The sequence below is a fragment of the Pelophylax lessonae genome, assembly GCF_965119305.1.
Source record: "Pelophylax lessonae genome assembly, chromosome: 6".
Taxonomy (NCBI): Eukaryota; Metazoa; Chordata; class Amphibia; order Anura; family Ranidae; genus Pelophylax; species Pelophylax lessonae.
Window position 1 is genome coordinate 325,281,166 of NC_138773.1, and position 23,785 is coordinate 325,304,950.

The 23,785-nt window shown below is 47.8% G+C and overlaps 1 protein-coding gene across 2 annotated transcripts in view; it reads right to left on the minus strand.

Annotated features, from left to right (window-relative positions):
* Nucleotides 1-23,785, minus strand: part of SEMA5B (semaphorin 5B) — a 295,097-nt gene that overhangs the window by 213,917 nt on the left and 57,395 nt on the right. For both annotated transcript variants that reach the window (XM_082262187.1, XM_082262188.1), the window contains exon 4: nucleotides 7,980-8,042. In XM_082262187.1, coding sequence (XP_082118313.1) covers nucleotides 7,980-8,042 — 63 coding nt within the window. The remainder of the gene's footprint in view (nucleotides 1-7,979; nucleotides 8,043-23,785) is intronic.

The window sequence follows — 23,785 nt, forward strand, 5'->3', positions numbered from 1 at the left end:
GCAGGAGATGCTGGGAGCAGTAGTGCTACAACTGTTGGGGATTCTGCAGTAAAAAAAACTGTGATTGAACCCAGGAAAGCAGCTGAGTGCTTAGAGAAGGGGGAGGGGGTGGGTCTTGTCTCTGCTGCTCCAAAGACTGCAAGGGATGTTTCAGGCTCCTTGTCAGCAGGTGTGGCTGTGTCTAAGGACAATGCTGTAATTACTGGTATGTCTGGGAGGAAAACCTATGCTGGTGCTGCTACAGGATCTGGTAGGGGGGAGCATGGAAATGGTTTATCTTCCTCACTATTTAAAAGGAGGAATGTGGTTCAGCTCAGATGGGAAGGCGAAGGTATTCCCCCATATAGGAGAGCTGTGGTTGATAAGATTCTGCAGATGGGGTTTAGACCCGAAGATATCTTCGCCCTGATCAGTCCGACCGGCTCCTATGAGTATGATTTGTCCTTTATCCGTCCGGAGTCTTTGGACATTTTTTGGGAGAAATATGAGCATGTGTGTAGGAGCCTGCCGGACTGGAGAGGGCTCATCCCCAAAGTTGTGTCACGTCAGCCACTTATTAAAATGGTGACGATTCTTGTGCGCAATGAGTCCATACCACAAGGGGATTTATCTGTATGGCTGAGGAGATATGGAGACATCCTGAGCCCCTTACACAAAATTATGGATGACCGAGGAATATGGACGGGGGGATGGTCTGTGCAGCTAAAACTGAGGGTTATTGATAATGTCATCCAGCATCTGCCATCCTCAGCTTTCCTGGGAAGGGACAGGCTGACCATCTTTTATCCAGGCCAGCCAAAACTGTGTAATAAATGTGGGGATAAAGGGCACTTTGCATCCTCCTGTCCAGTGATGAAATGCTCTCTGTGTCAGGATTTAGGGCATTTGGCAAAGGATTGCAACATTATAAGGTGCAACTTGTGCAATTCGGTTGGGCATCCTTATAGCCAGTGTCCCGAGGCAATGCATAACCAGCCTGAGCTCATGAGAGAGTTCTTCCGCCTGGACATGGAGGATGCTCAGAGCTCAGCAGCTAGGGTGCCTGCGATTCCCTCTGAGTCTGTGCCAATGCCCAGTGTGCATGTGTCTTCCCAGTCTGTGCGTTTGCCTAGTGTGCCTGTGTCTTCCCAGTCTGTGCGTTTGCCTAGTGTGCCTGTGTCTTCCCAGTCTGTGATTTCCCAGTCTGTGCCAATTCCCAGTGTGTCAGTGTCTTCCAAATCTGTGGTGCCCCAGTCTGTGCGTTTGCATGTATCAGTTACCGAGAATGTGTCCAATCCTTCTGTGTCTATGTCCTCCAAAATTGCAGAGGCCGCAAGAGGTGCTGATGCAGGGGCATCAAGTGCAGTGCCAGTCCCACCCCCTCGACATTTCAGGGCTTCTATTGGGGACCAGGGGATGCAGAGGAGTGGGGAAAATGGTGAAGAGGCTGGCCTGGTGGCAGATAAGGTAAGGGAGAGTGGGGGTGAAGGGGAGGCTAAGAGTGGGGAGACTGTAATTTGCAGTTTGTCCAAGGATGATGTGGAATGGTTGGAGGAGAAAAGGAAGAAGGGCAAAAGAAAAAAAAAAAGGTGTTCAGTTGCCCAAAGTCCTAAGGTTTTGCCCTTGAAAAATAAGTTTGGGGTCCTGTCAGATGATGACGATGAATGGGACTCGTTGAGTACGGCGTCTTCTATGGATGATGAGTCCCAGGGTGCATTGAAGCGCACTGGTTCTCCAGGAAGAGAGAGTAGTCAGGCTAAGAAACGGCTGCCTCAATTATCCTAATGGCAGTTCCCACTCCGTTAAAAGTGGCAACCATTAATGTTGCCAGCTTAAAATCAGTGAGTGCTCGTCATATGGCCTTATTTTTGCTCAGCGAGTTTGATGCTGACATTTTGTTTTTGCAAGAGACCCATCTCAGTAATCTGGCTGATATACATCTGGCAAAGAAGGAGTGGAAGCGTGGTCCCTCCTTTTGGTCTCTTGCGGCCGAGCCTTACAGCGGGGTTGCGGTCCTTTTTTCTGGTATGGTAACATGCCGACGGGTAATTGAGGTAGAGATTGGGAGATGCATGATTTTAGATGTCTCTGTGAGGGGGCAGGACCTGCGCCTGATTAACATCTATGGTCCCCAGACAAAATGGGACAGGAAATGCCTCTTTACAAAGATTAAGCCTTTTCTTTTTACGGCTCAGCAGGTTATCTTTGGAGGTGACTTCAACACCATTACTAGGCCTAAAGACAGGAGAGGTTTCAGAGATAAGCTGGGCTATGACAGCCTTTTCCTGAATGCAATGGTTAGGGAAGCAGGTCTGGTAGATGTGCACATTAAGCGCTGCCCAGACAGCACGGGGTTCACTTTTCAGCGAGGTAATAGTCAGAGTAGGATAGATAGGTTTTTTTTAAAGGAGGACTCTGCTTTTTCGGCACCTGTTTGTCGGGCAGTGGAGTTTTCTGATCACTGTATTCTATATTTGACTCTGAATGCCTCAGGCGTGCCACCTAGGGGGAGGGGTATCTGGAGATTGAATTCGGCCCTCCTGGATGACGAGGAAGTAAGACAATCCTTTGAGGAATTTTTTCAGGCACAGGTAACTATCCTAGACTTTTGCAACAGTAAGTCAGAATGGTGGGAGCTTATAAAACAGCGGACTGTTAGGCTTTTCAAGGCCATAGGGAGAAAGAGACAGCAAGATAAGTATATCACCTACCAGCGTTTGCGGAGGAAACTTGACCGCCTTGTATCGAATGGAGGAGATTCTGGGGCGATCTCTGAGGTGAAGCTCCTCCTGAGGACCCATCAATATGACCGGCACGCCTCTTTGGTTCAGGAAAGGGACTATGGGAAATACCATTCGCCTGACCCTTACCAGAATTGTAAACAGAGCGTAGCAGTTAAGACGGTCAATGGCCTGAAGGACAGTACGGGCTCTCTGACGAAGTCTAGGTCAGGGATCCTGGAGGTCGTCAGGTCATACTATGCTGATCTCCTGGGAGGAAAGAACCTTGATCGGACAGGGATGTTGAGTTTTTTGGACTCTACGCCAGGTCTGGAAAATATTGTTCCTTTGATGAATTTGACAGATGAAATCACTGCAGATGAGGTGATCCAGGCTATTGATAAACTAGCCATCAGGAAAACGCCAGGGCCAGATGGTTTGACAGCCGAATTTTATAAATGTTTTAAGAAGATCCTGGCTTCACACCTTGCGGAGGTTTTTAATGGCTGTTTGCATGAGGGTTCTCTCCCTCCTTCCATGAGGCAATCTGCAGTGGTTCTTCTGTCAAAGGGCAAAGATCCTTCGATGATTGAGAATTGGCGCCCCATTAGCCTTCTTAATGTCGATAGAAAGATACTGGCAAAGATTTTTTTCTGGCGATTATCATCAGTGGCAGGCGATTTGTTATCCCATCACCAGCACTGCGCAATCCAGGGTAGAAGCACTTTCTCAGCTGTGTTAGCTGTCCGGGAGGCCTTGGAGCGTTGTAGGGCTGCTGGTTGGGGTAAATATCTGCTGACATTGGATCAGGCTAAGGCCTTTGATAGGGTTAATCATGAGTACCTATGGCTCCTTCTTGGCAAGTATGGCCTGGAGGGGGGTTTCATTGATTGGCTCAAGATTTTGTACAAAGGGGCTGAAAGCTTTCCTCTGGTTAATGGTTGGGTTGGGCAGCCCTTTGTGGTTGGCTCAGGTGTGCGTCAGGGGTGTCCTTTGAGTCCTCTGCTATATGCGTTTGCAATCGACCCCTTCATTAGAAGGCTAGAGAGTGGACCATTGTGTGGGGTACCTTTGGGCATCGCTGGTGAGCCTCCTTTGAAGGTTGTGGCTTATGCTGATGACGTTTCTGTTTTTGTCTCTGGGACTGGGGAAGCGCAGGAGGTGGTCTCAGTGACAAGGCAGTATGCGGAAGCATCAGGTTCAAAGGTCAACCAGGACAAGTGTGAAGCTTTCTGGATGGGCGTGGAAGGTGAGAGCTTTGTTCTCCCGGATGACTTCCCGGAGCCCCAACAAAAAATTAGAGTTCTAGGCATTGAATTTGGCCCAGGTGACTATGGTCATGCAAATTGGGTGAGCAGGCTGGAGAATGCCAATGCCAAGGTGGCGAGCTGGAAAAGTTGGCGGTTTTCCTTAAGGGAAAAGGTTGATCTGATCAAAGGTTACCTGATTCCAATTTTTCTGTATGTCAGTTTTGTCTGCATTTTGCCAGTGTCTCTCTATACCAGGATCTATAGTTGTTTCTTCCAGCTGTTATGGGGAAACAGAATAAACCTTGTCAAAAGGAGTGTGACTTATCTTCCTAGGCGGGAGGGTGGTCTAGGAATGATCAACCCTGTAGTCTTTTTCTCTCTGATGTTTGTAAAGTACAACCTTGGTAACATGTTGGCAGAGAGACCGCCTGGGTGGGTTGGTATTTTCCAGTCCTGGTTTAGGCCCTTTCTGCGAAACTGGGAAAATGGTGGGCCAGTGAAAAGCCTGAGGGTCAAGCATGATAAGCTCCCGACTTATGTTGCCCCGTGTTTGAAAATACTTCGGCAGTGGCAAGTAACGGCAGGGGAGATCAGATCTCTTCCAAGGAAACTTCTTGAGAAGCGGATCATGAGCTCTGTTTTTTGCGAACCACTGGCTTTAAGGGATTGCCCAAGCCTAGTTTTGGGGGAGGGTTTGCGTTTGATTAATTTGGAGAGAATCCCAATGAAGTTTAGGGATCAGGCTTGGCTCGCTTTCCATGGAAAACTATATGTGAAGGGCAACCTGAAGTTTCTCTCTGTGAGTGATCGTGGCTGCCCGAGAGTAGAGTGTGGAGGTGCGGTGGAGTCCATGGATCATTTTTTGCTTCAGTGCCCTTTTAATATAGAGGTGTACAAGAGGGTAGGGAGGGCTCTGAGTGTACCCTTCCTCCCCCATATGAGTTATGCAGAGTGGGTGTATGGGGCATTCCAGACTCGCCGGGATTATGATTTGGAAACACTTTTTTTAGTTAGTGTAGTAGTCCGTTATTTCACGTGGAGTGCACGGTGCCAGGTATCCTTACGGAGTAAAATCCTCCCTGTTGAGGTGGTGGTGCAGAACATTCTGGGTGAGGTTGGGAAGATTCGGGGTCTTGAGAAAGACAGGTGGCAGCAGGAGGCCTGGATAAAGGCGTGGAGGAATATCAGGACTCTGTAGCTGCTGCCTGTTGATCTCGGGGTGTGCGGCTTTTCTTTCTGTCCTTGCTTCACTCCCCTAGATTTTCAGATAAAATATATTTTTGATAAAAGGCTACATGCATGGTGACGGTGATGTTCCTTAGTCTGGCTCTCTCGTAGGGTTTATGCTGTGCGCAATTTGGTTTATTTATTATGTTCTTGTTTGGTTTTTGGTTTTGTATAGTTATATTTAATTATTTTGTAAATATGTTATTTATTAATTTATTTATTATGGTTTTATTGTATATAAGTTGTTGTTTGTAAGATTTTTCAATAAACAAAATTAACCCCTCATAATGGGTACAGCGGGTGTACAGACCCAGGAACTCAGCACAGGGATGGTGGGAACCCCTCATAATGGGCACAGCGGGTGACAGTGTAAAAATAAAAAAATGTAAATAAAATAAATAATAAAATAGTTTTTTTAACCACTTGCTGACTGCCCGCTGAAGTTCTACTGCGGCAAGCTGGCTCGGCTGTGCGAAACGATGTAGCTCTACGTTGGTTGCGCACGCGGTGCTGGGGGCCCACTAGGTAGCGAGGATGCCAAAAACAGGGCCGGCGGCTGCGATCGCTCCCCGCTGAGAGAGAACGGTCAGCTGTTGTAAACACGGCAGACCATTGTTCTCTCTGATAGGATCACAGGTCTCTGTGGTCATTTCACAAGTCCCTTTCCCCACAGTTAGAAAGCACCCCCTAAGATCACACTTAACTCTTTGATCACCCCTGGGTTAATCCCTTCCCTGCCAATGTCATTATTACAGTAACAGTGCATATTTTTAGCACTGATTATTGTAGTAATGTCACTGGTCCCCCCAAAAGTGTCAGTTAGGGGTCCGATCTGTCAATGTCGCAGTCCCTCTAAAAATCGCTGATTGCCGCCATTACTAGTAAAAATAAAAAATCAATAAATAAATAAAAATGACATAAATCTTTCCCCTAGTTTGTAGACGTGATAACTTTTGTGCAAACCAATCAAAATACGCTTATTGGGATTTTTTTTTTTTTTTACCAAAAATATGTAGCAGAATACAAACTGGCCTACAAGGATGAAAAAATTTGATTTTTACATTTTTTTTTTTTTAAAAAATGTTATATAGCAGAAAGTGAAAAATATTGATTTTGTTTCAGAATTGTCGCTCTTTTTTTCTTTATAGCGCAAAAAATAAAAAAATCGCACAGGTGATCAAATACCACCAAAAGAAAGCTCTGTTTGTGGGGAAAAAAGGACGTCAATTTTATTTGGGTACAGAGTCGCACGACTGCACAATTTTCTGTTAAATTAACGCAGTGCCAAATTGCAAAAAAATGGCCTGGTCATTAAAGGAGGCAAATCCTTCCAGTCCAGAAGTGGTTAAAGTTAAAGCGCCCTCGTCCCCCCTGCTTGGGTGGGAAGGTGAACACAGTCGCACACGCGTGTGTAAACAATGATCACACCACACATGTCAGGTATCTCCGTGAACATCAGAGCGAGAGCAATAATTCTAGCACCAGACCTCCTGTGGAACTCTAAACTGGTAACCTGTACAGGATTATAAAGTGTTGCCTATGGATTAAGTCCTGCAATTATAAAGCATGACATGTTCGGTATCCTTTTACTTGGCATAACATCATCTTTTATATTTTTGCAAACAATTGGGTATTATATTGTGTTTTGTGCATTAAAATTCACTAAAGTGTATTTTTTTCCAAAGAATTTGCTTTAAAAAAAGGCTGCACAAATATCATGTAAATTGCAACACCCGCCATTTTATTCTGTAGGGCCCCTGCTTGAAAAATATTTAATGTTTGGGGGTTCTAAGGAATTTTCCAGCAAAAAATACTGATTTTTACACTTATGCTAGAAGTGTCAGAATTGGCTCGGGAAGCACATGGTTAAACATTACTGGGTGGGCTTGGAAAAGTACTACAGATGCCGGCACCCTGATGTAGTGGATCACCGGCACCCTGATGTAGTGGATCACCGGCACCCTGATGTAGTGGATCACCGGCACCCTGATGTAGTGGATCACCGTCACACTGATGTAGTGGATCACCGTCACACTGATGTAGTGGATCACCGTCACACTGATGTAGTGGATCACCGGCACCCTGATGTAGTGGATCACCGGCACCCTGATGTAGTGGATCACCGGCACCCTGATGTAGTGGATCACCGGCACCCTGATGTAGTGGATCCCCGGCACCCAGATGTAGTGGATCTCCGGCACTCAGATGTAGTGGATCACTGGCACCCAGATGTAGTGGATCACCGGCACCCAGATGTAGTGGATCACCAGCACCCAGATGTATTGGATCCCCGCCACCCAGATTTAGTGGATCACCGGCACCCAGATGTAGTGGATCACCGGCACCCAGATGTAGTGGATCACCGACATCCAGATGTAGTGGATCACCGGCACCCAGATGTAGTGGATCACCGGCACCCAGATTTAGTGGAACACCGGCACCCAGATGTAGTGGATCACTGGCACCCAAATGTAGTGAATCACCGGCACCCAGATGTAGTGGATCCCTGGCACCCAGATGTAGTGGATCACTGGCACCCAGATGTAGTGGATCACTGGCACCCAGATGTAGTGGATCACTGGCACCCAGATGTAGTGGATCACCGACACCCAGATGTAGTGGATTACCGGCACCCACATGTAGTGGATCACCGGCACCCACATGTAGTGGATCACCGGCACCCACATGTAGTGGATCACCGGAGCAGCGCTTTGGAGCAACACTCTATGTTACCTAATGGGGGGTCACAGCGCCCTCATTGGGGCTACCATAATATGTGCGTTCACTGGTCACCCGATCTTACCTCCGTCTTCCCTTTACTCTGACAGGACCGGCGGGTGTCTTCATCCGAACTCCACTCCGACGCCTGAAAAACAAAATCCAACGCACATTACACTCCAGGGTCACACACAGCATCATAGTACATCGTCTCCTTTCACTGGACACATGCTGGAAAAAAAAACACAATTCTACATACACAAAGCAAAAACATTCAATAGGGAAAATTCCAACTATTACGGTCAATTATCTGACTATGTATCTGCGTGCATAGATCAGATAGGAGGATGATCAGATGAGGTCGATGATTAGAGAGAGTACAGAGGTGCCCGGGAATGTCTGTGCAATTTGAGAAGTGCGCAGTGAGACGGATGGAACTTAACCGCTTGCCAACTGCCCTATACCAGATTTACTGCTACAGGGTGGCCGTTCTGTGCAGAATCCCATATATATATATATACGTGATTCTGCACCTCCTGGTTGGGGGAGCATGCATGCGTGCCCGCTTCTGCTGTGATTAGTCAAAGCAGAAGCCGATCAACGGGTGCCGGCTAATGGATGTCCGCCGGCACGCGCTGATAGGCGAGGAGAAAGCTTGGACAGAGCTCTGCCTATATAAACAGTACAAAGCTCGGTCCTGACAGCGGGGATTTGCTAGAATTTGCTTTCCTTGCAAAGCACATCCCTTAGTAAAAGCACCACAAACCGTACTCATAAACACTGGCTAGGCACACATTTAACCCTTTGATCGCCCTAGATGTTAAACCCCTTCCTAGCCAGTATCATTAGTACAGTGACAGTGCATATTTTCAGCACAAAGCATCAAAAGTGTCAGTTAGTGTCAGATTTTCCGCCGCAATATCGCAGTCCTGTTATAAGTCACTGATCTACATCATTAATAGTATTTAGAAAAAAAATTACAATATATATATATATATATATATATATATACACTATAGTTTGTAGATGCTATGACTTTCGCACAAACCAATCAATATACGCTCATTGGGATTTTTTTTACCAAAAATATGTAGCACAATACAAATTAGCCTAAATTTATAAAGAACATTTTATTACATGTTTTTGATTGGATGTGTTTTATAGCAGAAAGTAAAAAATATTGTAATTTTTTTATTTTTTTTTTCAAAATTGGTCGGTCTTATTTTTTTTATTATAGCGCAGAAAATAAAAAACCCAGAGGGGATCAAATACCACCAACAGAAAGCCCTATTTGTGGGGAAAAAAAATAACAAATTTAACTTGGGTACAGCATTCAATGACCACGCAATTGTCAGTTAAAATAAACGCAGTGCTGTATAGCAAAAAATGGTCTGGTCATGAAGGGGGGTAAATCTTCCAGGGGTCAAGGGGATAACATATGAGATTCTTGTTGTAGAAGAACCCAGATCACTGTCCTGTGTGGTAAAAAAAATAAAAAGAAGTGTATTCAATAATTATGTTGCACTTTAACAGCAAATGGACAACACTAGGGACTTCTTCATAATAGGTTCTCCTGAGGAAGTATTTTTCCTGTGTAGGGCGGGGCTAGAGACTTCACAGGGTGGGGCTAAAAACATCACAGACACCCAAACAGGAAGCTGAGCACCCTGGTGCTGCTTAAATTTGTTTTAAATGTGAGATTTTTATTTACATTTTAGTTTAATGTTAATAAATGTTTTACACTGTATGGATCTTTGGTCTGATGAGTAGAAGGTGCAGCAGAGGAATCGGATACATTACTGCTGTTTTACTGTTTTGAAACTGGATAAAAGATTTGCTGATCTTTACAGGGTAAGTTCACTTTGGTGGAAAAAAATACAAAAAATAAATAAAAAAAATAAAAAATAATGAAATAATACTAATTTAACACAATTGCTACACACAGGGGCGTACCAATGGGGGATGCCAGGGGGCCTGCCTGCCCCAGATGCCCCACACTGGGGGAGGGGGGGGGGGAGTGTGGGTACACAAGCCATGTTGTAAATTTAATGTTATTACAAATGGCTTTTCCTTAACAATATGCAGCCGCTGTAATTTTCTGCAAAATTCTGCAGGCATTCTATGTACTCCCCCCCCCCCCCCCCCATGTACAGGACTCCCCAAAAATGTAATTCCTGATTGTGTGATTGGCTCACAGATTTTCCCAGAAGTCTGCACTAGGATACCAAAAAGCAGGTGTACAGACTCTGGAACTCAGCACAGGGATGGTGGGAACCCCTCATAATGGGCACAGCAGGTGTACAGACCCGGGAACTCGGCACAGGGATGGTGGGAACCCCTCATAATGGGCACAGCAGGTGTACAGACCTGGGAACTCAGCACAGGGATGGTGGGAACCCCTCATAATGGGCACAGCAGGTGTACAGACCCAGGAACTCAGCACAGGGATGGTGGGAACCCCTCATAATGGGCACAGCGGGGGTACAGACCCGGGAACTCAGCACAGGAATAGTGGAAACCCCTCAAAATGGGCACAGCAGGTGTACAGACCTGGGAACTCAGCACAGGGATGGTGGGAACCCCTCATAATGGGCACAGCAGGTGTACAGACCCAGGAACTCAGCACAGGGATGGTGGGAACCCTCATAATGGGCACAGCAGGTGTACAGACCTGGGAACTCAGCACAGGAATTCTGGGAACCCCTCATAATGGGCACAGCAGGTGTACAGACCCAGGAACTCAGCACAGGGATGGTGGGAACCCCTCAAAATGGGCACAGCAGGTGTACAGACCTGGGAACTCAGCACAGGGATGGTGGGAACCCCTCATAATGGGCACAGCAGGTGTACAGACCCAGGAACTCAGCACAGGGATGGTGGGAACCCTCATAATGGGCACAGCAGGTGTACAGACCTGGGAACTCAGCACAGGAATTCTGGGAACCCCTCATAATGGGCACAGCAGGTGTACAGACCCAGGAACTCAGCACAGGGATGGTGGGGACCCCTCATAATGGGCACAGCAGGTTTACAGACTCAGGAACTCAGCACAGGGATGGTGGGAACCCCTCATAATGGGCACAGCAGGTTTACAGACTCAGGAACTCAGCACAGGGATGGTGGGAACCCCTCATAATGGGCACAGCAGGTTTACAGACTCAGGAACTCAGCACAGGGATGGTGGGAACCCCTGGGAACTCAGGATCTCAGTAATAGTGTCCCTATGAGACAGTGGAACATTTCAGGTAGTTTATCTCTCCAGTAAACACTGACACCTCAGTCTCAGGTGACCTGAATCTCCTTCATACACGGCGAGGTCCAATGTTCTGGTTGGGGTCCAGGTCAGTGACTTACAAAGGACGAGTCTGCAGAGTATCTAACGCTCTTCTATTCAGCATTTGTGGCTAACAAGTTTTTTTTAAAAGCTCCATGACAGGTGGAAATTTATCTGCATTGTCCCACAATCTGCGTCTTGCGCTGGCAGGCGGATGGCGCTCTCATGCGATTTTGGCCAGGAACAGATCGGCGGCACACAGGACACGATGGGACGCTTCCCACCACAGACCGAGTCCATTGGATAAATGGCGGCTTAGAATGGGAACGAGTCCTCATCCAACGTCGTGACCAGATGGCCCAGCTGGCGTGGTGGGATAATGCGATTCCTAAGCAGAGCGAGGGGAGGTGGGGGCTGGGCTCTTCCCACTCCCATAGTAAATACCTTCAGATAACAATGGAAGCAATTCATTCATTCATTCATTCATTCATCGGGGAATAAAAAAAACTCATTAACATTCCAATAATGAGCCCCTCAAACCTTGGATTTGCCGCCCGGGAGATTTCTTCATTACGGCAAAACTCATTTTTTTTTATTAAATTCTCTCCTTTTCCTGGCAGTAATCCTCAGGGACCCCGCGCCACAATTCCGCCAAGGGGTTAATATCTTAATTACATTTTACGAGAGCGGCCGCACAATGACTGGCTGGTGATTCCCAGGAGACAAAAGGGCGGCCATATTGTGCGGCCCAAAACATCCCCCGGGGTCCATTGTGAGAAGTGCTCAGCCAATTAGAGGAAGGTTCAAGTGGCCGTTTTCGCTGTGGAGAGCTAATTGTTCCGTATTTATTATCGGCCCGCGTCCCACGCACTGCGATATTCCTTCTCCCATTCCTTCCATTACAGCAAATCAAACAGGAAAAGGAAATAAATTGATACAATTATAAAACAAATGATACAACTTTACACAAAGATTGATGGACCTTATATAACGATGTATCCACCCTGTGCAAGCAGGAGATCCCTCCCTGTCCTGAAATACTCTGCACTGCTGGAAGACTCTGTTCCTTCCTCTATAACTCTCCTCTCCTGAAATACTCTGCACTGCTGGAGGACTCTGCTCCTTCCTCTATAACTCTCCTCTCCTGACTCTGCACTGCTGGAGGACTCTGCTCCTTCCTCTATAACTCTCCTCTCCTGACTCTGCACTGCTGGAGGACTCTGCTCCTTCCTTTATAACTCTCCTCTCCTGAAATACTCTGCACTGCTGGAGGACTCTGCTCCTTCCTCTATAACTCTCCTCTCCTGAAGTACTCTGCACTGCTGGAGGACTCTGCTCCTTCCTCTATAACTCTCCTCTCCTGAAGTACTCTGCACTGCTGGAGGACTCTGCTCCTTCCTCTATAACTCTCCTCTCCTGAAGTACTCTGCACTGCTGGAGGACTCTGCTCCTTTCTCTATAACTCTCCTCTCCTGACTCTGCACTGCTGGAGGACTCTGCTCCTTCCTCTATAACTCTCCTCTCCTGAAGTACTCTGCACTGCTGGAGGACTCTGCTCCTTCCTCTATAACTCTCCTCTCCTGACTTTGCACTGCTGGAGGACTCTGCTCCTTCCTCTATAACTCTCCTCTCCTGAAGTACTCTGCACTGCTGGAGGACTCTGCTCCTTCCTCTATAACTCTCCTCTCCTGACTTTGCACTGCTGGAGGACTCTGCTCCTTCCTTTATAACTCTCCTCTCCTGAAATACTCTGCACTGCTGGAGGACTCTGCTCCTTCCTCTATAACTCTCCTCTCCTGACTCTGCACTGCTGGAGGACTCTGCTCCTTCCTCTATAACTCTCCTCTCCTGAAATACTCTGCACTGCTGGAGGACTCTGCTCCTTCCTCTATAACTCTCCTCTCCTGAATTACTCTGCACTGCTGGAGGACTCTGCTCCTTCCTCTATAACTCTCCTCTCCTGAATTACTCTGCTCTGCTGGAGGACTCTGCTCCTTCCTCTATAACTCTGCACTGCTGGAGGACTCTGCTCATTCCTCTATAACTCTCCTCTCCTGAAGTACTCTGCTCTACTGGAGGACTCTGCTACTTCCTCTATAACTCTCCTCTACCTGATATACACTGCACTGCTGGAGGACTCTGCTTCCTCCTCTATACCTCCTCTCCTGAAATACTCTGCACTTCTGGAGGACTCTGCTCCTTCCTCTATAACTCTTCTCTCCTGAAGTACTCAGCTCCGCTGGAGGACTCTGCTCCTTCCTCTATAACTCTCCTCTCCTGAAATCCTCTGCTCTGCTGGAGGAATCTGCTTCCTCCTCTATAACTCTCCTCTCCTGAAATACTCTGCACTGCTGGAGGACTCTGCTCCTTCCTCTATAACTCTCTTCTCCTGAAGTACTCTGCACTGCTGGAGGACTCTGCTCCTTCCTCTATAACTCTCCTCTCCTGAAATACTCTGCACTGCTGGAGGACTCTGCTCCTTCCTCTATAACTCTCTTCTCCTGAAGTACTCTGCACTGCTGGAGGACTCTGCTCCTTCCTCTATAACTCGCCTCTCCTGAAATACTCTGCACTGCTGGAGGACTCTGCTCCTTCCTCTATAACTCTCCTCTCCGGAAATACTCTGCACTGCTGGATGACTCTGCTCCTTCCTCTATAACTCTCCTCTCCTGAAATACTCTGCACTGCTGGAGGACTCTGTTCCTTCCTCTATAACTCTCCTCTCCTGAAATACTCTGCACTGCTGGATGACCCGGCTCCTTCCTCTATAACTCTCCTCTCCTGAAATACTCTGCACTGCTGGAGGACTCTGCTCCTTCCTCTATAACTCTCCTCTCCTGAAATCCTCTGCTCTGCTGGAGGACTCTGCTTCCTCCTCTATAACTCTCCTCTCCTGAAATCCTCTGCTCTGCTGGAGGACTCTGCTTCCTCCTCTATAACTCTCTTCTCCTGAAATACTCTGCACTGCTGGAGGACTCTGCTTCCTCCTCTATAACTCTCCTCTTCTGAATATATTGACGATATATTTCTTGATTCAGTGGAAATCACGCTCCATCAGAAGCCGTTCTCGGTGACTGCGGCTGATTACACAGAAATACCTCTGATTTTTGGTTTGCTCAGAACACAAGTTCACTAATGAGCAGAATTTCGTTTGATCCTAAAGCAGAACTCCGGCCTCCCCTTTAGTCTTGCAGAGTTGTACCGACTCCTCTCCTGGACTGAAACGGCTTCCTCTGATTTCACCGCACACTGCGAGCTTCTCACAATGTGCATTAGAAGCTGCAGCAATGCACTGAGCGTTCACCTTCCACCCCCCCCCCCCCCCGCCCGTCTCACGCAGCCACATCTCTCCGAAGATCCTCGAATTGCTTACTGATGGCCGACAACCGCGGAGTTACCTCTGCCCCTCGGATTTCACCGCCATGACCTTTCTGCCACAATGAGTCAAACTGCGAAATTCACAACACAATCGATTCACTACGGCTGTGATGTGCGTCGTACTGAAGATGAGCGCTCGAATTTCCATCTCATTGATCCCCCCCAATACTGAACAATGGAGAGGCAGGGGGAGCGGGGGCTGGGTAGGGGCCTCTCTATAGATTGGAGGAAGATATTGTCAGGAATGATTGACCAATGTATATTGGGGGCGGGACACCATTCCTCTATAGGAGGGTCTCCACTATGAGGGCCACATTGTATATTCTAGGAACAAAATAAAATTGTAAAAAATGAAAGTTAGACCTAAGCACTTAAAATATTTCCCAAAAATTTTGGAGGCCCCCTACCCCACATACATATGAACATAAACCAACGCAGTGAGGGCGCCTACTCACGCAATCGTTGATTGCCCTACATACAGTATCTCACAAAAGTAAGTACACCCCTCACATTTTTGTAAATATTTTATTCTATCTTTTCATGTGACAACACTGAAGAAATTAGACTTTGCTACAATGTAAAGTAGTGAGTGTACAGCTTGTATAACAGTGTAAATGTGCTGTCCCCTCAAAATAACTCAACACACAGCCATTAATGTCTAAACCGCTGGCAACAAAAGTTAGTACACCCCTAAGTGACAATGTCCAAATTGGGCCCAATTAGCCATTTTCCCTCCCCGGTGTCATGTGACTCGTTAGTGTTACAAGGTCTCAGGCGTAAATGGGGAGAAGGTGTGTTAAATTTGGTGTTATCGCTCTCACTCTCTCATACTGGTCACTGGATGTTCAACATGGCACCTCATGGCAAAGAACTCTCTGAGGATCTGAAAAAAAGAATTGTTGCTCTACATAAAGATGGCCTAGGCTATAAGAAGATTGCCAAGACCCTGAAACTGAGCTGCAGCACGGTGGCCAAGACCATACAGCAGTTTAACAGGACAGGTTCCACTCAGAACAGGCCTCGCCATGGTCCACCAAAGAAGTTGAGTGCACGTGCTCAGCGTCATATCCAGAGGTTGTCTTTGGGAAATAGACGTATGAGTGCTGCCAGCATTGCTGCAGAGGTTGAAGGGGTGGGGGGTCAGCCTGTCAGTGCTCAGACCATACGCCGCACACTGCATCAAACTGGTCTGCATGGCTGTCATCCCAGAAGGAAGCCTCTTCTAAAGATGATGCACAAGAAAGCCCACAAACAGTTTGCTGAAGACAAGCAGACTAAGGACATGGATTACTGGAACCATCTCCTGTGGTCTGATGAGACCAAGATAAACTTATTTGGGTCAGATGGTGTCAAGCGTGTGTGGGGGCAACCAGGTGAGGAGTACAAAGACAAGTGTGTCTTCCTACAGTCAGGCATGGTGGTGGGAGTGTCATGGTCTGGGGCTGCATGAGTGCTGCCGGCACTGGGGAGATACAGTTCATTGAGGAAACCATGAATGCCAACATGTACTGTGACATACTGAAGCAGAGCATGATCCCCTCCCTTCAGAGACTGGGGGGCAGGGCAGTATTCCAACATAACGACCCCAAACACACCTCCAAGATGGCCACTGCCTTGCTAAAGAAGCTGAGGGTAAAGGTGATGGACTGGCCAAGCATGTCTCCAGACCTAAACCCTACTGAGTATCTGTGGAGCTGTGTGTTGAGTTATTTTGAGGGGACAGTAAATTTACACTGTTATACAAGCTGTACACTCACTACTTTACATTGTAGCAAAGTGTCATTTCTTCAGTGTTGTCACATGGAAAGATCGAATAAAATATTCGTATAATAATTCATATAATTCATATAATTCATATAATAAGATGCATGATTATTTGTGAGTAAACCCCCCCCCAAAAAAAAAATGAAGCACTAATCTGCATGCCCCCCCCCCCCCAAGCACAAATCCCCCCTTCCTTCAAGTAGAATTCCACCCCATTTCTGAAAATCCCCTGGCACATATCTCCCCCCCCCCCCCAGCTCAAATTTTCTCTCTCCCCATATGCCTCCAGCACAAATTTTTAACCCCCCCCCCAAAAAAAAACTTCCTCTACCCCTCAAATTCCCCCTCTGAGCACAAATCCTCCCCCCACTTCAAATTCCCCCATCCTTGCACAAATTACCCCAAAGAAAAAAAATCAGATTTTAGCACAACCCCCCTCCCCCACCAATACCACCACCACCATGTTACTAGTACAAACCGCCCATATCACCCCTCCGACACAAATTTTCTTTATCTATCCCCCCGCTCAACAAAAATCTCAGATCACCACTCCTAGCCCACCTCCTCCGATTTCCCCTCCTAAAACAAATATTACCCCCTGTCACATCCCCAAATTCCCCTTCTCAACATAAATTCCCTCCCCCAATCTCCTCATGGTGGGTGTGTGGGTGTGTGGGTGTGCCCCCCACCCCCCACCAGGAATGAAATTGGTAAAAATTAGTGCAGGAACCTTTTTCATAATCGCTGCGACAAGAGTTACAGTGATATGCTGGTGGTTCCAAACTCCTTCCAGTTACGGATGATGGAGGCCACTGTGCTCATTGGGACCTTCAATGCTACAGAAATGTTTCTGTACCCTTCCCCCGATCTGTGCCTCCATACAATCCTGTCTCCGAGGTCTACAGACGATTCCTTGGACTTTGTGGCTTTGGTTTGTGCTCTGACATGCACTGTTACCTGTGGGATCTTATGGTCCCCAAGAACCCGATGGTCACTCTGACAGAGCACCAGCGTTTCTCTGTGGAGAGAGGAGAACCTTCCAGAAAAACAACCATCTCTGCAGCTCTCCACCAATCAGGCAGGTGTGTGCCTTTCCAAATCATGTCCAATCAACTGAACTTACCACAGGTGGACTCCAATCAAGTTGTAGAAACATCTCAAGGGTGATCAGTGAAAACAGGATGCAGCTGAGCTCAATTTTGAAAGTCATGGCAAAGGCTGTGATACCTATGTGATTTTTTCATTTTTTATTTTTAATAAATATGCAAAGATTTTAAATAAACTTCTATCACGTTGTCATTATGGGGGATTGTTTGTAGAATTTGAAGGAAAATAATGAATTTATTCCATTTTGGAATAAAGCTGTAACATAACAAAATGTGGAGAAAGTGAAGCGCTGTGAATACTTTCCGGAAGCTCTGTATCGGTGTATTGTAAAAAGAAAAAGAAAAATAAAAATATATCAAATTTCAAATCTAGGTTAAAAACAAACAAAAATAATGAAAAAAACAAAACAAAAAGAACATTATGTAAATATTTGGTTAGCTCTTCTCTCTGACATCACAATGTTACATTTGGTTTATCTATCAGAAGATAAAAGATTCTTTGTAGCAGAACATAAAAGGCGTATTTGTCAGGTGTGAGGCCCCTCTGTAGGGACTGTGTTGGGACATCTCTGTGAAGTTGGGATTTCTCGGCAGCGTCCGTCCCACCTCAGGAATGTCTGACCCGCGTCTGGAGAATTGTTATTCGGGGTCCCTCATGTCCCGGCTTGCTCGCCCTGCCGGTCACCTGGATGACGCAGACAGATCTCGGTCTGGGAGGACGCGCTGTACACGTGCCGCCTCTCTGGACCTGTTCCAGCCTGTCGAGGCGGCGCAGCTTCATCAGAGAGGCGATGAGCGCGGAGAAGTCAGCGTGAGGAATTATCCTGTTAGCCGGCCGGTGGCTGCTCAATGTTCCTGAGCGACAAACTCCATAATCCTGGCCGCAGATCGTTACATGGTGCAGGTCAAACCTCAATCACATGCAAATGTCCTCCAAATGACTGTGCCACGCTCAGCCGACGCAACGGAGAAGCTGCCGCCAGTTTCCTGCAGAACAAAAAAGTTGCAGGTGCAGAATTTGGAGGTTGTCGGTCAACTGCACCTGGAGCAGTCTAGCAAATGCCCTATAGCAGGGGTCTCCAAACTTTCTAAACAAAAGGGCCAGTTAACTGTCCTTCAGCCTATAGGGGGGTCCTACTGTGGCCTGTGGAATTAAAAAATGCCCTGGTGTCAGTGGGAGTAAACAATGCCCCATCTTTGGTGTCAGTGGGAGGAATAGTGCCCCATCATTGGTATCAGTGGGAGGAATAGTGCCCCAAGGGGGCAAACAAAGGGTTGCATCCGTCCCACTGGCCACACTTTGGAGATCACTGATTAGACCTAATATAGTATCATTGGTGTAAGTGGAAGGAATAGTGCCCCATTATTGGTATCAGTGGGATGAATAGTGCCCCATCATTGGTGTCAGTGGGAGGAGTAGTGCCCCATCATTGGTATCAGTGGGAGGAATAGTGCCCTATCATTGGTGTCAGTGGGAGGAATATTGCCCCATCTTTGGTGTCAGTGGGAGGAATAGTGCCCCATCATTGGTGTCAGTGGGTGAAATATAGCCCCATCATTGGTGTCAGTGGGAGGAGAAGTACCCCATCATTGGTGTCTGTGGGAGGAGAAGTACCCCATCATTGGTGTCTGTGGGAGGAGAAGTACCCCATCATTGGTGTCTGTGGGAGGAATAGTGCCCCATTATTGGTGTCAGTGGGAGGAATAGTGCCCCATCATTGGTGTCAGTGGGAGGAATAGTGCCCCATCATTGGTGTCAGTGGGAGGAATAGTCCCCCATCATTGGTGTCGGTGGGAGGAATAGTGCCCCATCATTGGTGTCAGTGGGAGGAATAGTGCCCCATCATTGGTGTCAGTGGGAGGAATAGTGCCCCATCATTGGTGTCAGTGGGAGGAATAGTGCCCCATCATTGGTGTCAGTGGGAGGAATAGTGTCCCATCATTGGTGTCAGTGGGAGGAATAGTGCCCCATCATTGGTGTCAGTGGGAGGAATAGTGCCCCATCATTGGTGTCAATGGGAGGAATAGCGCCCCATCATTGGTGTCACCAACTTTGCCATTATTTTTAACTATGCTAGTGCACACCTGTGCGCTGTGCTGCTGCCTGTTGCCAAAAATAGTACAGGTGTGCATTTTAGCACGGCGACGTTCAATGATTTCAGTGGCGGTGCACGGTAACCAGCCCCTGCTAACGCGAACTCAACTGTACTCAACATTTCATTGGCTGACAGAGACTAAAAAAGTAGGGCCTTAGTCTTTCCATGCTAAAACTGATCTTATTTCAGCAGAACAGTAGAGCACACATAGTGGGGGGTAGGGAGCTCACAGAGTGGCGGGTGGGGGGGCACAAAGAGTGGGGGGGGGGGTGTTGACAAGTACAGACATGAAAATATGGAACAGCAAACATGTAACAAAGTCACATCAAAAGTTATACATTGTAACAACAGCACGAGATATGCTAATTCCCTCCATACATTTAGCGTGGTAATGAATACACGGAATGACAATGCAGAGCGTGCTGTTCGCAGATCCGGGGACATATAAATCCCTCTATATGTATGCATGGCGGCACACCGGAGGACAAAGATCTGAAGATCGGTTTCTGGGAGAGGATTTGCTGCATTCCTGCCTGTTTGCAGTCAGTTCCCACCATCCGGCGCAATGTTTACACATTGGGCTCACAGAAGATCTATAGGCGGATTTATTTCAGGAACGCCGAGGTCAGTCAGCTCTTCAGATGCAAAGCACAATCCGTTCGACCCCCGAGGCCTCCATCGCTCTTCATATCTCCAGCTATTCCCGATCGAATAGTTTGCCAGCCAAGGATGAAGAATCACGTGCCGCGCATCGAGCTGCAACTCCGACCCGTTCAAACCGAGGAGTCAATACAGCGCCGCGCGGTAGGCCGCCGGGCCCGTGACGTTCTCTCTGCGTTATTTCAATGCTCTGGGAGAGAATTATTTCGGAGGGCCAAGCCAGCAAAAAGTGCCGGAGAATTTATGGTGCTCATTTCCATCTCCCCAGCACACCGAAGGCCCCAAAACGCATTTATCACGAAGGCCGCAAGCTTTTCTTAATCTTTCCGGGCCAATTAGCGCCGATCTAATTATGAGAAGCACCCTCAGTGGCCGCCATGTTGGTTGGGGATTATCTGAGTTCTGACACAACAACATAAAAAATATCTGAAAAAATAAGGAAAACGACCAAAACTAGGAGATGCAGGCGCGGCAATCCAGTGTGCCGGCAGAATTTACAGGAGGCGACTGGGGCGCTTTTCTAAATGGAAACAAAAAGATAGTTGAAGGAAACGGACAGGTTGGCCTTTGGGAGTTTTCCACTTAAAGCCGGCCACACGTGATACAATAAGACAATACAATGGAGACCGAACTGCAACAATATCTACACTGAACAAAATTATAAACGCAACACTTTTGTTTTTGCCCCCATTTTTCATGAGCTGAACACAAAGATCTCAGACTTTTTCTATGCACACAAAAGGCCGATTTCTCTCCAATATTGTTCACAAATCTGTGTAAATCTGTGTTAGTGATCACTTCTGCTTTGCTGAGATAATCCATCCACCTCACAGGTGTGGCATATCAAGATGCTGATTGGACAGCATGATTATTGCACAGTCGTGCCTTAGGCTGCCCACAATAAAAGGCCACTCTAAAACGTGCAGTTTTACTGTATTGGGGGGTCCGGTGGGGGTCCGAAAACCAGTCAGTATCTGGTGTGACCACCATTTGCCTCATGCAGTGCAACACATCTCCTTGGCATAGAGTTGATCAGGTTGATAATTGGTTCCAGTGGAATGTTGGTCCACTCCTCTTCAATGGTTGTGCGAAGTTGCTGGATATTGGCAGGACCTTCAACACGCTGCCGTATACGCCGATCCAGAGCACCCCAAACATGCTCAACGAGTGACATGTCCGGTGAGTATGCTGGCCATGCAAGAACTGGGATGTTTTCAGCTTCCAGGAATTGTGTACAGATCCTTGCACCATGGGGCCGCGCATTATCATGCTGCAACATGAGGTGATGGTCGTGGATGAATGGCACAACAATGGGCCTCAGGATCTCGTCACGGTATCTCTGTGCATTCAAAATGCCATCAATAAAATGCACCGGTGTTCGTTGTCCATAACATACGCCTGCCCATACCATAATCCCACCGCCACCATGGACCACTCCACCCACAACGTACGCCTGCCCATACCATAACCCCACCGCCACCATGGGCCACTCTATCCTATCCGTAACATATACCTGCCCATACCATAACCCCACCGCCACCTTGGGCCATTCCATCCATAACGTACGCCTGCCCATACCATAACCCCACCGCCACCATGGGCCAACTCCATCCACAACGTACGCCTGCCCATACCGAAACCCCACCGCCACCATGGGCCACTCCATCCACAACGTACGCCTGCCCATTCCATAACCCCAACGCCACCATGGACCACTCCACCCACAACGTACGCCTGCCCATACCATAACCCCACCGCCACCATGGGCCACTCCACCCACAACGTACGCCTGCCCATACCATAACCCCACCGCCACCATGGGCCACTCCACCCACAACGTACGCCTGCCCATACCATAACCCCACCGCCACCATGGGCCACTCCACCCACAATGTACGCCTGCCCATACCATAACCCCACCGCCACCATGGGCCACTCCACCCACAACGTACGCCTGCCCATACCATAACCCCACCCCCACCATGGGCCACTCCACCGACAACATACGCCTGCCCATATCATACCCCCACCGCCACCATGGGACACTCCACCCACAACGTACGCCTGCCCATACCATAACCCCACTGCCACCATGGGCCAACTCCATCCACAACGTACGCCTGCCCATACCATAACCCCACTGCCACCATGGGCCACTCCATCCACAACGTACGCCTGCCCATACCATAACCCCACCTCCACCATGGGCCACTCCATCCACAACGTACACCTGCCCATACCATAACCCCACCTCCACCATGGGCCACTCCATCCACAACGTTGACATCAGCAAACCGCTCATCCACACAATGCCATACACACTGTCTGCCATCTGCCCTGTACAGTGAAAACCGGGATTCATCCGTGAAGAGAACACCTCTCCAAAGTGCCAGACGCCATCCGATGTGAGCATTTGCCCACTCAAGTCGGTTATGACGACGAACTGCAGTCAGGTGGAGACCCCGATGAGGACAATGAGCATGCAGATGAGCTTCCCTGAGACGACAACAAAAGAGTTGCTTTTATAATTTTGTTCAGTGTATGCAGAGTCACATGGACTCCAATCCAAGGCCGCCATTACAAATCATAGAGACCTGTACAGACTACCTGTAGGGGTCGCCCTACCCCTCTGAATACATCAGAGACATTTTCAGCCAATTAGGGAAAGACAGGAGGTGACCCTCAATACACTTAGGACCCTGTTCAGCCAATCAATAGGAGGACAGGGGACCCCAATACATTTATAGACCTTTTTAGCCAATCAAGGAGAAGACAGGACCTCAATACACCCAGAACCCTGTTCAGCCAATCAGCAGAACAGGAGGCGACCCTAATACACCCAAAACCTTGTTCAGCCAATCAAGAGGAGGGACAGAAGGTGACTCCAAATATATTTAAAAGACCTTTTCAGCCAATCTTGGGGAGGACAGGAGATGACCCCAATAAACACAGAACACGGTTCAGCCAATCAGTGGAAGAAATAGAACTGACTTTAATATACCCAGAACCCTGTTCAGCCAATTAGTGAAAGGCCAGGTGGTGACCCCGATACACACAGAACCCTGTTCAGCCAACTAGTGGGAGGGCAGGGGGTGACCCTAATACACCCAGAACCCTCTTTAGCCAATTAGCGGGAGGACAGGTGGTGACCCTCAATACACCCAGGAGCCTGTTCAGCCAATCAAGAGGTAGAAAGAAGGTAATCCCAATACAACCATAACCCTGTTCAGTCAATCAGTGGGAGGTAAAGAGGGGACCCCAGCACATTCAGAGACCTTTTCAGTCAATCAAGGATAGAAGAGGAGGTAACCCCAATACACCCAGAACCCTGTTCTGCTAATTAGTGGGAGGACAGGAGGTGACCCCAAATCATTCAGAGACCTTTTCAGCCAATCAAGGAGAAAACAGGAGTTGGCCTCAGTACACCCAGGACTCCAGTCAGCCAATTATTGGGAGGACAAGAGGTGGCCTCAAAAAACCCAGGACTCCAGTCAGCCAATACGTGGGAGGACAGAGGGTGACTCCAATATATATTCAGAGCCGTAGCAGAAAAAACAGGGGGCACTGATTACAAAATCACTGCAGCATCAAATACAAGGCTGTAATGGAGCTG